Source organism: Podarcis raffonei, chromosome 8 (assembly GCF_027172205.1).
Source record: "Podarcis raffonei isolate rPodRaf1 chromosome 8, rPodRaf1.pri, whole genome shotgun sequence".
In the NCBI taxonomy this organism is placed as follows: Eukaryota; Metazoa; Chordata; class Lepidosauria; order Squamata; family Lacertidae; genus Podarcis; species Podarcis raffonei.
The window spans coordinates 46,738,318-46,751,496 of record NC_070609.1 but is presented as its reverse complement, the minus strand read 5'-3'; the positions used below and the strand labels follow the sequence as shown (position 1 = coordinate 46,751,496).

General features: G+C 43.3%; 1 protein-coding gene across 1 annotated transcript; it reads right to left on the bottom strand.

Moving 5' to 3' along the window:
• Nucleotides 1-266: 266 nt before the first annotated feature.
• Nucleotides 267-10,382, bottom strand: CA7 (carbonic anhydrase 7). Its single transcript, XM_053401914.1, has 7 exons — nt 10,364-10,382; nt 8,788-8,985; nt 4,937-5,055; nt 4,459-4,554; nt 2,852-2,914; nt 1,772-1,927; nt 267-1,334 (listed from the first exon to the last, which is right to left on the bottom strand). Exons 1-7 carry the CDS (start codon nt 10,380-10,382, stop codon nt 1,212-1,214), a joined length of 774 nt encoding a protein of 257 aa, XP_053257889.1. The 3' UTR covers nt 267-1,211.
• Nucleotides 10,383-13,179: the final 2,797 nt, after the last annotated feature.

The following is a 13,179-nucleotide window of genomic DNA, read 5'->3' as shown; positions in this document are numbered from 1 at the left end:
TGAGTGGGCACAAAATGCTGACTAACTGTTGGAAGTGGAATGGACCAGAAAACTGGGTGGGAGGGGAAGTGGAATGGAGCGTTGTGGAGGAGGGCATGGCTGGCTGGCTGGCTGACAGGTGCAGTGAACAGGAGAGCTCCGCAATGCAGCATTTTGTTCCAGCCAGGCCCTTTACTTATACAATGAATAAAACAGAATGTTCAGTAGAATTACAATGATCTGAAACACCTAGTCACCTAAATTCAGCGAGGAACTCATCATATCAGAACAGCCAGATTTATATGCTTTATCTGAACAGTTTCTTCCAGTTGCAATTCGTTGGCTTCTCCCAGAATCTAGGGTTTGCAAAAGTTTAAGTGGACTGCTTTAAGTAGCTTTATAGGGAGCAGAACCCCATTCTGTGAGTGCCAAAGGCACCTTTTGCTTTCTGAGCCCTCAGCTGTGCCCTCAATACACTGTTCTCTGCTACTTTGAAGGCTAGAAACTTATTTTGTAGTTGTGTCCATCAAACAGATGCAATAAGATGATTCTTACAATAAGGACCATGCCCACCCCCGTCTTCCAAAGCCTAATTACAGTTGTAGCTCGGGTTACATACGCTTCAGGTTACAGACTCTGCTAACGCAGAAATAGTGCTTCAGGTTAAGAACTTTGCTTCAGGATAAGAACAGAAATCGGGCTCCAGCGGTGCGGCGGCAGCAGAAGGCCCCATTAGCTAAAGTGGTGCTTCAGGTTAAGAACAGTTTCAGGTTAAGAACAGACCTCTAGAACGAATTAAGTACTTAACCCGAGGTACCACTGTATTTATTTAAGGGTTTATATCCCACCCTTCGGGGGGAAAGGTTCCCAGGACACCTTACACAACACCCCCACCATTTTTCTCATTGGAAGATAATGACAGATTGAGGAGTTTGCTCCAAGAGACCTAACTGCAAAATAAGGACTGTCCCAGGTATTATTTTGAAAAATAATAACAGAAAGTAATTTTCAGTACTTAGGAAGGGAGCCCAGATTAGCACGGGCACGGTACATTACCATATATTTTCATTTAATCCATGCTAAGATCCAATACTTTGGATGTTCAAGGGTTCCACTGAGATGGTTTTCTAAGCTGCAGGTCTATTATCCATTTTCTTCCGTTTGCCGATATTTAAGCCCTTTGGATGTGTTGATGTTCAGTTGTTATTTCTCCTACATGCACGCACACCTCCTTAAGCCTTGAATGAAGCACGAACCACTCTTCCCTTAAGTGGCTGAGCGGGACGGAAGTTATTCACCATCTGGATTCTTTCATCTTCTTCTGTGGTGAAGAGGAGGGTACGGAATTTCTCCATCTGTAAATTCAGGGGACTTGATATTACTTGTTTAAGTCGCGCCAGAGCTCATGAAGAAAGGAAAGCGCAAATGGATTTAGGATGGCAATTTACATGTTGCCCAAAAAGTGGACCAAAGAGGACACAGATTTGCATAGTATTTGCATATCCTAATTGATAGCTGCAACTATAGAAATAAATAAATTAACACAGAAATGCAATCTATCTCACTGTAGAGGGAGACTGTGACCAGGTGACGACAGTCTGCTGTCCAGGTGCTAACGACTGATGGGAAACTTCAAGGCTGCTTCTCTCCCTTCTTGGGTTTCCCCCCCTATATGTTCGTAAATAAAATAGCATTTTTGTGTGTGTGGTGTCCAGGATTTTAAGAGCAGACAGCATGGGCACTTCTGTGCAAAAAAAGGACAGCCCCTCACCCTCTGCCACCCAAGATTTACCTGTTTATCGGATATTCTGATGGTCTCCTTTAGCACTATCCAGGTCACACTCTCATTAAGAGGAGGTGTTGTCAAGGATCCAGAATATGTCCAGTAATCGAGACAAGAGGGCAGGAGGCTGCTTGGGTCAAAAGACTTGAACTGGGCTTTGGTTCCCTGAGAAAAGCATGGGCATGGTTTAGAAAATTAAAAGTAGAAATTAAAGGTACAAACTAAATTGTTTTTACAAAACCTTCTGGAAGCTGCAAAAGCAAAGCAAAGCTATTGCTCTTGTCCAATAGCTGATCAAATATTGGATTTAGCTAAAAAGGAGAAGGGAACTGAAAAAAATACATGACGTGTCATCATGGTGTAGTGGTTAACATGTAAGACTAGGACTTCGCAAAATTCCAGGTGGGGAGATATTTATGGGAAGCATTGCATCATATTAATTTCAGAGGTCATTTAATTACATCAGTGTTGATCAAGATTTATTTTGGGGAGGAAGCAGATTTGTTGCACAAGCTGAATTTGTTGGTGTATGGTTGAATCCCACCCAAAAACAGTGACAGTCTGAAGTACCCTGAGCACAGAAATGATTTGGTTACCAATGCAATGGGTATGGGGTAGGTGTAATGGGATGATGATAATGATATTCTGCCTTTTCCACAGACTGGGACTCAAGGTGCCTTACACAAATTGTAACCACATAGATAAAATACAAAACGCTAAAAACAAAATATACTGTAATAGTCTAAAAGCAATTAAACAATAATAGAATTAAAACAAGTCGATTAAAATACAGATAGTAAAAACAGTACAGCACTATTAAAAGGCCTTTCCTTAAAAACAGTCAGTTCGCCAAAGCCTGTTAGAATAAGACTTCACCTGCTGGCAGAAGGACGGTGAGGAGGGAGCCAATCTGGCCTCCTTAGGAAGGGAGTTCCAAAGTCTGGGAGCAGCCACTGAGAAGGATCTCTCCTGTGTGCCCCACCAACCCAATCCCACTGGCATCATGGCTGCCACATTCTAGACCAATTGGAGTTTCGGAACAGTCTTCCATGACACAAAACAAACTTTGCATTTGTATTTTAAACTTACCTTAAACTTGACCATGTACAAGGCATCTGTCAATCTGTTCATACTGGCATGTTCTTCTCCAATCTAAGAGTTTAAAATGAGAGAGATGCCTAAGAATGTGGATTTTGCAAAAAAAGAAGGAAGAGTTTCAACAAACCAGGAGCTGCCATTCTCTATCACCGCTTTGTTTTTCAGCGTTTTATTTCCCCCTCAAACACTGAAACAAGTGCCTGGAAAATGCTACCAGAAAAAGGGAAGAGTCTTTTGAGGTTCCCCAGTGTCTTGGACAACTCTACTTTTTCTCCTTTTCTGTCCTTCCTGCCTTCCAAAACACCTGCCCCCTCTCTTCCTTTCCTCAAATCCTTCCTCAAAGCCATTTTTTCTGTGGTACAACCTCTAGACTTAGATCATGGATGGACCACCTTTTTTTCTTTGGGGACTGCATCTTCTCTGGGGTTGCCTGCCAGCAGTGGGTGGGGCCACTTCCTTCCTTCCTCTCTTCCTAGGCGGCTGGGGGAAGGACAGGTCACACTTGCCAGAGCTCTGAACAGATACTGTAGCTACTGTGTAGAAATTAAGCCAAGGGCCACATTACATCCCTGCCTTAAACCTCATCCATTGCTGAAACTTAGACTGTATACACACCATACATTTGAACCACATGAGTTCCCTGAAATAATCCTGGGAACTGTAGTTTACTCCTACAGACCTACAACCGTCAGCTTCCTTAGCAAATGATAATTCCCAGGCTTCTTTCAGGGGAGCCATGCACTTTAAACGTGCATTAAAAGCATGGTACAGTATTTATGCAGCCAGAGCCTCTAACTGTGCAATTTAGCTGAATGCATCTCATTCTCTTTTTACTCTCCCTCTATACCAGTGGTGGCGAACCTTTTAGAGACCGAGTGCCCAAACTGCAAACCAAGACCCACTTATTTATCGCAAAGTGCCCAAAGTTGTTGAGCTTTTTTGGGAGAGACAGAACAGAAAAATCGCCACCATTTTTGCCTTCTCCCTCCCTCTTCCCTCTTCCCCCCTCCCGCCAGGCGCACTCCCCGACTAGCTGGGAATTACTATGCAGCACTAAAAAAATCACGAGGGTCAAATAATGAACGCTGTTACAGCCAATCAGAAACAGCCACTGCCGTAGCCAATTGAAAAACAGATCAATCGCGGAATACAATTGCTGGTTTAAGCAGTGGATGCACACAGTAGTTTGGGAAGGAGTGTGAGCACAAATGGAAAAAACAACAGGGCCAATGGCGCGTGTGCCAGCAGTGAGGGCTCCGTGTTCCCACTTTGGCACACATGCCATAGGTTCGCCACCGCTGCTCTATACTCTCCCTTGTGCTGAATTTTAGACTAAGCTCCTCATGGCAAAGACTGGTCTTCTTATACAGTGTCATGCACATTGGTGGTGCCACACACATAATAAAAAGTTTTTAAAAACCACTAAAGGAAATAAAAACCTTTATGGGAGGTTTTTAAAGAGATGTTGGGTGGTCATCAATCAGGGATTCTTCAGCTGTGATTCCTGCACTGCAGGTGGGTGAACAAGATGATCTTGGCATCCTCTTCCAACCTTACACTTCTATATTTCTAAGTGCAACAAGTTTTGTGGCTCTTACCTCTAAGAAAACACCAATCACTGCTAAGCCATCTGGAGCCGTTGCTGCCTCTTCAAAGGTCACATATTTCTTAGCATTCCAGTGAACTAAATGGAGCTGGGGAGACAAGTCAAACATCAGTATTCAGGGGCAGCACACCCCGTTCCGTCACTTGAGGCAAAACAGAGAGTGCTGCCCTGACATCACTCCCGCTGCCACCTGGGCCGTCATAACTGCCACCGCTGCCTGCACCACATGCTCCGCCAAATCAGTTGCTGATGGAGAAGTGGCAGCTCCATCAGTGTTGATTTCAAGTGAAATTGTGCCAATTTTGGGATCTCACCCGAAATCAGCACTGATGCTGGCCCTGCTTCTCCATCGCTGGTGTGATTTCTGGAGACCACAGAAATCTGACATCCTAAGATTTTCTCAGCAACCCCAGCACAAGTTTGTATATTTAAAAAGGGGGTTTAAAAGACATCCAAGATTTATGACTCGCCTCGCAAGGAAAAGGGTTGCCATCGATGGTGTGCTCTGATCCGGAGTCTTGGCTTGCCCCCCAATGAAAATGGAATTGTTTCAGCCTGTAAGGATCTTCCAGTGGCCCTCCACTGACCGCTGCAACCAAGAAGACAGAAAACTGGCAACTGGCTTCCATGAAACTGACCATATTATACATCCCTCCACCCACCTCAATAGCTCTAACAGGGGAAAGTCCCAGGTGCAACAAAACAAGGCTTGGTTCCCTTTCGATAAGTGAGCACTGAAGACGTCTTTGCAATACTGTATCTGCTTTATTTACAGATGGTACCGGTATTCACATTGCCAGAAGGGCTCCCAGAATTGATTACAGATTTATAAGCACAGTCCCTGCTCCTCAGGCTTACAGTCTAAAAAGACACAGCACGAGAAGGAAAAGGAAATGTACAGGGAGGGAGGAGGAAAGCAAGCAAACCCAGGTAGCATATTCTTGACATCACAAGGTTCTTATAAGCTGCTTACAAAAAAGAGAGAAGAAAAACAGTCTCTCTTCAACAAGAACAGACCAGTAAAAGAAAATGCCAGACTCCATCCACATATACCTAAGTACAGTGCCATCTACTGGTGGAACTAAATAATGAATTAAATAAATAAATCCACAAAGAAATTCAACCCCAAAAACTAGAGAGAGATTCCTAAATATCAACCACTAGCTCATTACTGTCTATACCAGGGGTGCCCAAACTTTTTTCAAAGAGGGCTAGATTTGATGAAATGAACATGCATGAGGGTTGACCAAAGTTGTTGACCTTTTTTAAGGTTTGAGGTTGTTGAGCTTCTTTTACATGCCTGGTCTATACTCTTCTGGATTTCAGGCAGGAGTCTTTCCCTGTTAGGGATTGAATTTGGGACCCTTTGCATGTCAAGCTTGTGCTCTGCTACTAGACTGCAGTGCTTCCTACAAGATGTTCGGGCCGAGGGCGCACTGCAGGCACAGCAGTAAGTGCCGCCCCCTGCGGTGTGGCACCCATTGTGCCCCCCCAGCTACGCCTCTGTGTTGGAGACACCCCCACCCTGCCAATAGACACACCTGGAGCCAAGCCTGAGTGATGACAACCCAGTGCAAACTGAAAGTGAGCACTAGAAGAGCTTGTTATATCGCAGACCAGACTTCCCCAACCTCAGGTCTTCAAGATGTTGTTGGACTACAACTCCCATCATCCCTGACCATGGGTGTAGTCAGGATTTTTGTTGGGGGGTGGCAGGCCTTTTTTTAGGGGGGCAGAACTTCAGTTTGCTATGTATTTTTATTGATTTAGGAGAAGCAGCTGCCCCTCCCTGCCCCCCCCAGCTACGCCCATGTCCCTGACCACTGACCATGATGGCTGGCGCAGACAGAGGAGCTCAACATCAAGAGGGCCACAGGATGCCCACCCCTGTCATATAATGCACAAGCATATACTCAGACATGGATTTGACCTCATGCATTATTGCAGCACAGAAGCACCCTACTTAAGCTTAAGTGAGAATGGGTTCATTACAGCCCCATTCATTGTCACTAAATACCACTGTAAATGAAGGATTCGCTGAATGGCATCTACTACTGTTCTTCACAAGTTAAGTCTTACGTATTCCAAAGGCTGCAACTTAATACTGTACTTGATAAATGGCACCATGGACGTTCCTCACCTGTCACTGGAGACTCAGCTGCTCTGTAACTATAGCTTTTAAGGCATCTTTCCTGGCTGGAAAAAACCTGGAACAGCACCATACCAGTGTGTAGGCACAGACGAAAGAAGTGTGGGGCACTTCTGAGAATATTTATTAGATTTTCCAATTTTTTAAACAAACAAACAAAAACAGAACAAACAAAAACATTAAAAAAGACATAAAATTCATAAACCATACTTTTAAATAACAAATTTCTCAGACCTCCTCATACTTCTCCTCCTTGTATCCCAATTAAGGTTATTTGTTCAGCAAATCCTTCATTTAAAGCATTACAGCTTATAACATTACCTTATTTTTCAAACCCTTCCCCCCCCCATCTATATTCCTTTATATCATTACAGCTAGAAACCACTCAATTTCAATCCAACACCATTTAACTTTCCTTAATTTTACAGCATTTCTGTAAATAGTCTTTAATTTTTTTCCAATCTTCTTCAGCCGACTCTTTTCCCTGGTCACGGATTCTGCTCGTCAATTCTGCCAATCCCATACAGTCAATCAGTTTCATCTGCCATTCTTCCAGAGTGGGTAGATCTTGCGTCTTCCAATACTTTGCGATGTGTATTCTTGCTGCTGTTGTAGCATACATAAAAAAAGTTCTATCCTTCTTTGGCACCACTTGGCCAGCCATGCCCAAGAGAAAGGCCTCTGGTTTCTTCAAGAAGTTATATTTAAATACCCTTTTCAATTCGTTATATATCATTTCCCAGAAAGCCTTAATCCTGGGACACGTCCACCAAAGGTGAAAGAATGTACCTTCATTTTCCTTACATTTCCAACATTTGTTGTCGGGCAAATGATAGATTTTTGCAAGCTTGACTGGGGTCATGTACCACCTGTATATCATTTTCATAATATTCTCTCTTAAGGCATTACATGCCGTGAATTTAATCCCGGTGGTCCACAACTGTTCCCAGTCAGCAAACATGATATTATGTCCAACGTCTTGTGCCCATTTAATCATTACAGATTTAACCGTCTCATCCTGAGTATTCCATTTCAGCAGCAAGTTATACATTTTTGACAAAGTCTTAGTTTTGGATTCTAGCAATTCTGTTTCCAATTTAGATTTTTCCACCTGGAAGAAGTGTGGGGCACTTCTGCTCCCCACAGACACAAATTCAATGGGCCAGCAAAGTTTCCCCAGCAGTTCTCCTCTGCCCCACGTATCTGATTGATCTGGCTTTTCCCCCTAATTCCAGTGTTGCCCCAAGTATAGAGAGAGTTGATTGTGGGTGTGATGGTGGAAGGGAAGAGAAGGATTATAACTCTTTCTCCTTGTGCTGTTTTCCCAAAGAAAATCACCAATCAAGAAAATCATTTCAGGTGGAGCCTGCAGGAGAATGCTGCAGTGTGGGTATTCTGTTCCATTCTCCATCCCACTTGGTTTTCCATTTTGTTCTCTAATAGCCAGCCTGTGTTCTGCAGCCACTGAACATGTGGTCACATCTATACCATACATGACTTCCTCAAAGAATCTTGGGAACTGTGCTTTGTGAAGGTTGTTGGGAATTGTAGCTCTGCGAGGGGTAAGCCACTGTTCCCAGGATTCTCTGGGGGAAGCAATAGGCTTTAAGTGTATGGTGTCCTCATTGGACTGTTTTTGCTCTTACCTTCCCATTCAGGCTTTCTTTTTCTAAATAATGTTTGGTACTTCTGCAAACTTTATAGTTCCTCCAAGCTCGCTGATACCACCCTCCTTTTGCATGGATGGTGCCATTTTGGCCCCTGAATGATCCACACTCACCTCTGCACTTTGAAAATAGAGGGAATTGTTTGTTACATGTTAATATCATTTCTCTACCAAGGGGGCTTAGAGGAAAGTAAACATCCTTCCTTCCTCTCCTTTTCATGCAAATCTCTTCTAAGAAGCACATTTTTGTGTACAGTTTTGACTACTGTACATATTTTTGCAATCCTAGCATAATGCATTTTTCGATGTTATTTTCACTAATTTACAGTATTCATTTTGTGCACACTTCCCCCCAAATACATGCATTTTTGAAGAAGTATGAATTTTGAACAATGCTGTATTTCAGTTCTCATATTATCTCGGAAAGTGCCTATTTGACAGATTCAGCTTTAAATGTGAACTTAGTTGACGCCTCCCCCTCACTGAACATAACATGCACCACTTACCCGTTTTGTCATCAACATCCTTAAAGTCTACCATGACTGAATGCCCATTGTTGGAGATGTCGATAGATGAGCACGATTCATACGAAATGCTAAGGGGCTTCAGGCAGGGGTCATAAATGGCTTGTGTGGGGATTATATCAATTGGAGACTGATGATTTCCTTGGGCAATGGGGTAGGACTTGTACCACTCAGGAGGTCCTTTGAGAAGGAAAAAGGGAAAAACTGTTACATCATTCTTACCTTCAGACATTGTGAGGTGGCTTTTTATTTATCCTCAGAAGGATTTGGGGTACTGCATTCCATCATTTACAGGGGACAAACTAAAGCTTGTCTCAGTAAGACTTATATGGAAGAACCCGAAGTAATCAGACTAGTAGAACATTGTTTTACTGACTAGGTAACTTTAGTGAAATATGGCAGGCAAAGGGCATTAGAACCATTGATACATCTTACTCAATGTTGCCTACACCAGGGTGACGAACTGTAGCCCTCCAGGTGTTGCTTTTGCAGCAGCTAGGGACTTTTCTGAACACACCATTTCTAGTGGCATAGTTGCTGTGTATTTTTTCCAGATTGTTTTGGCATGCTGCTGCATGACATCACCAATATTCAGCTAGTATTCTGGAATAACGTAATAATTTTTTTTTCTACCACAAAAACCCTGACTTCTGTGAAAGAACTGGAATAGAGCCTCAATATTTTCATTTGTGTGGCATGTGCGCAAACACCATCCCAGTTTCTGTGTAGCCAGTGGGTTTGGGAGACACCTGTTCTGCTCCCCTTCCCTTGGGCAACAGCCCACTGTCAGCATGCAAGCTCCATTCAAGAGATGAGGTTGAGGATTCTGAGTGAGATGGGGAATTGCATGCAGTCCCAGCAGCACTTCCACACAAATGGAGCCAGTGCTTCTGCGACTTGAGGACATTACACTGCCTCAGCGGACTCCATTGCAGAAGCTCCCGTAGAACCAGAGTCTCTGCCACTCCCTCGGAGCTGAGGCCCTTTAACTGAAAGCAGAGAACTCTTGCTCCTATACAGGGCTCAGTCTCAGGCTAAGCGTTGCTGAAGTGACACTGGATGTCTGCTTTGCTAGCCCAGTCAGCCTAAACCCTGCACACAAAGCAGGTTAGCGCTGCCTGCCCTGCTGCAGAGGCCAGTGCTTGCAGCAGGACAATTGCTCCATCTCCAATGTATTGTCTACATTGCCTGGCAAACAGAGGTCTTCCCTACCACCTGGTGCCCCAGAGATGCCAGGGACTGGATCTTGGAATCTTACATATGCAAAGTATTACGTGCTGCTCTGCCTTGGAAATATGGCACCTTCCATGGACAGCTGTGTTGTGTTTTCCTAGCATTATTCTCTAATGCCCACAGTTTTTCTGTGAACTGTTGTGTTTTTTTGAACAGTGACCACACATGAAGCTGTTTCACACTGAGGTAGCTGGACCATCTAGTTCAGCACATATATGCTTTCTGGGAGAGGCTCTCCAAGGCAAACATCTTCCCCAGGCATGTTATTTGAAAACCTTTCACATGAGAAGCCAAACATTTGCCCAGAGATCTTATGCATGCAAACCTCTAATGTGTTCCGCCATTGGTCCATGAAAATGCCATTTTGGGCTACCTTCATTCACCCTCCTGATGACAATCTGATGACAGAAGTAGCCAAGTAGCCCTTTTAAATAATGGTAAACACCAGAATTGCTATGCTCCCCTGCCTCTACTCAGTCATTTTGTGAGGACTTACAGTGGTACCTCAGGTTACATACGCTTCAGGTTACAGACTCCGCTAACCCAGAAATAGTGCTTCAGGTTAAGAACTTTGCTTCAGGATGAGAACAGAAATCATGCTCCGGCGGCACGGCAGCAGCAGGAGGCCCCATTAGCTAAAGTGGTGCTTCAGGTTAAGAACTGTCTCAGGTTAAGAACGGACCTCCGGAACGGATTAAGTACTTAACCTGAGGTACCACTGTATTTTCTATAGATTTGCTTTAATGCTGTGCACTTTTCCCTGATCAATGCTAGAGCATGCATTTTCTCTCCAGTTTTCCTCCCACGAAAAGGCTACCCCATTTTCCATTTGCATGCCGACTAATGCTTGATTGGCATGCAGGTACATATTGCTGACCAGCAGGTTATCTGGAAAGGCCCTTCAAAGGGGCACAGGTCATGAACAAAGGTCAGTAGACTTGGTGTCTTTGCACTTCTCTAATGAAGAATAAACTTACAAGAAGATGCTGCAAAGGCAAGTCATGCTTTGACCCCAGCATGCAGAAAGGCAATGAATCTTGCGGCTCTTCCGAGCAATAATTGAACAGTTGCTTATTGGTTAACCACTTAAGTGCCTGTTGCACTTTGCCTATTTTCTAGGAAAGATGGCATGCAGTCGGCATCTGCAAGGAGTACAGCAATAAGTGCAATAAGCAGAAGAGCAGAGAAAGGATGGGATGGATTCAAAGCAGAAGGGGAAGGGACTGCATATAACCTACCATCTTTCTGCCCATATCCCCAGCAGTTATGACTGGTCATTATGCAGGCGGATTCGTTCTGCTTTGCTGCCAGCTCTTTTAATCTGAGCTGCTGCAGCTTACCTGCCTTTATAATAGCTCACTTGTGGGACAGTGTCAGTCTCTTAAAGAGGCAGCAGCAGTTCCTGCTCCTGAGGCCACTGTGTACAACTAGGGCTGTTTAAAATATGATCCCAGAAAAAGAGATACCCAGTTAGACTGGGGTTTGTCATGGGGGATTTGGAATTCTACGCATACCCTTTTGAATTTACTCGTGGCAAATATTAGACAGGTGCTCTCTCTATTGTCTTTTCAGCACCTACAGAAGATATTCTTCTCCCACTGAGCCTTTTAAGTAGAGATCTTTCTGCATCTGCATTGAAATTGTCTTTATATGTTTTAATTTGTTATTACTTGTGTGTTTGCCACCCTAGGTTCCTTTGGGAGAAAGGACAGGATATAAATGTTGTTGTTATTGTTGTTGTTGTTAATAGATAATGACACACACACACACAGCTCCTTTCATTTTGCTGGTCTTCCATAAGGGCTATTGATGCAACAACGTTTGTGTGCAATATAGGTAGATTCAGTGCATCTCGTCAGTGCCTCTTAAAAAGAGTTAAAACATATTACATTCACAGGAATAGGGTGGGCCTTGAAAACACACATCTCAGCTGGCAAAGGCTAGGGTAAAGAGATACATCATCAGTCACCAAAACAGAATGCTTTCTCCCAGGACCCCCACCTCCCCCCAAAATTTTAGGGAGATGGAACCACCTAGAGCCCCCATGTTTATATTAATAATAATAATACAGTGATACCTTGGTTTACAACCACAATCTGTTCCGGAGGTCCAGTTGTAAACCAAAACAGGATGTAACCCAAGATGCGCTTTCACCAATGGGGCCTCCAAAAAAAATTGGTTGTAATCCAAAAAAAGGGACACACACTTCAGGGAGGGTTTGACATGGTTGTAATCCAAAACGGTTGCAAACCAAGGTACCACTGTAATCATGAACTGACATGGAAAAATTAGAAACTGAAAAAAACCAAAAATGACAGTTTTGCCTGGAAAGATGTGAAGCATTTCTAGGCCCACCAGCATAGCTAAAAACAGAGAAAATGCTCCATCAGTCATTTGCATCCTGCAAGTAGAAGGCTGTAGTCCTATACTCATTTACTTGGGAGACAGGCCCACAGAACTCAATGGGGCTTACATGTACAATTGTGCAGTAAAAGGGAGAACCTTGATTCTTGTCCCCCACTTGGGGCCTGTCCTTGGAGGGGCAATTTAACTTGGTAGTGAAAGGTTAGTTCCTTCTATATTTGTTATCTCTTATGTGACACATGATAAAATAAGTCACTATAACTGAAAAAGTTAATGAGAAACAGCATTCAACCTGGAACCTCTGAAATATGTGAGGAAGCAGATATGAAGTGCAATCCATCAGGGAAGATTACATCTATAATCATTACTAGCCATTGACAGCCTTATTCTTCATGGTTTTTGTCTAATATTTTAAAGCTGTCCAGGTTGGCAGTTATCACTACATCTAGTGAATTCCATAGCTCATCATTAGGAAAGGAATCAGAAACAAAACTGAGGGTATTATCATGACTTTATACAAATATATGGTACAATCATTCCTAGGCTACATTCAGGCAGCATTTTATTCCATCCTCCCAAAGTTCCTTTACCATTTAATTTTTGCATCTTATGTCATCTTTCACATGATGCAAAAGCTACTTATGGAAATCTAGAAATGGATTCCAAAAGACTTTAAGTGCTCATTTCTGTGTTTCCAGAAAAAATCAGTTCACAGTTCCATTAACTTTGCAAATCACTGGAGTTTTACATGGTAATTTCCCCACGGTTTTCATGATC

What these genes read in the sequence shown, in the direction of transcription:
- CA7 (XM_053401914.1), bottom strand. An exon ending in GGATGTTGATGACAAAACGG is followed by an intron (nt 5,056 to 8,787) that starts GTAAGTGGTGCA and finishes TCTTGGTTGCAG; the next exon opens with CGGTCAGTGGAGGGCCACTG. An exon ending in TGTACATGGTCAAGTTTAAG is followed by an intron (nt 1,928 to 2,851) that starts GTAAGTTTAAAA and finishes TGCTTTTCTCAG; the next exon opens with GGAACCAAAGCCCAGTTCAA.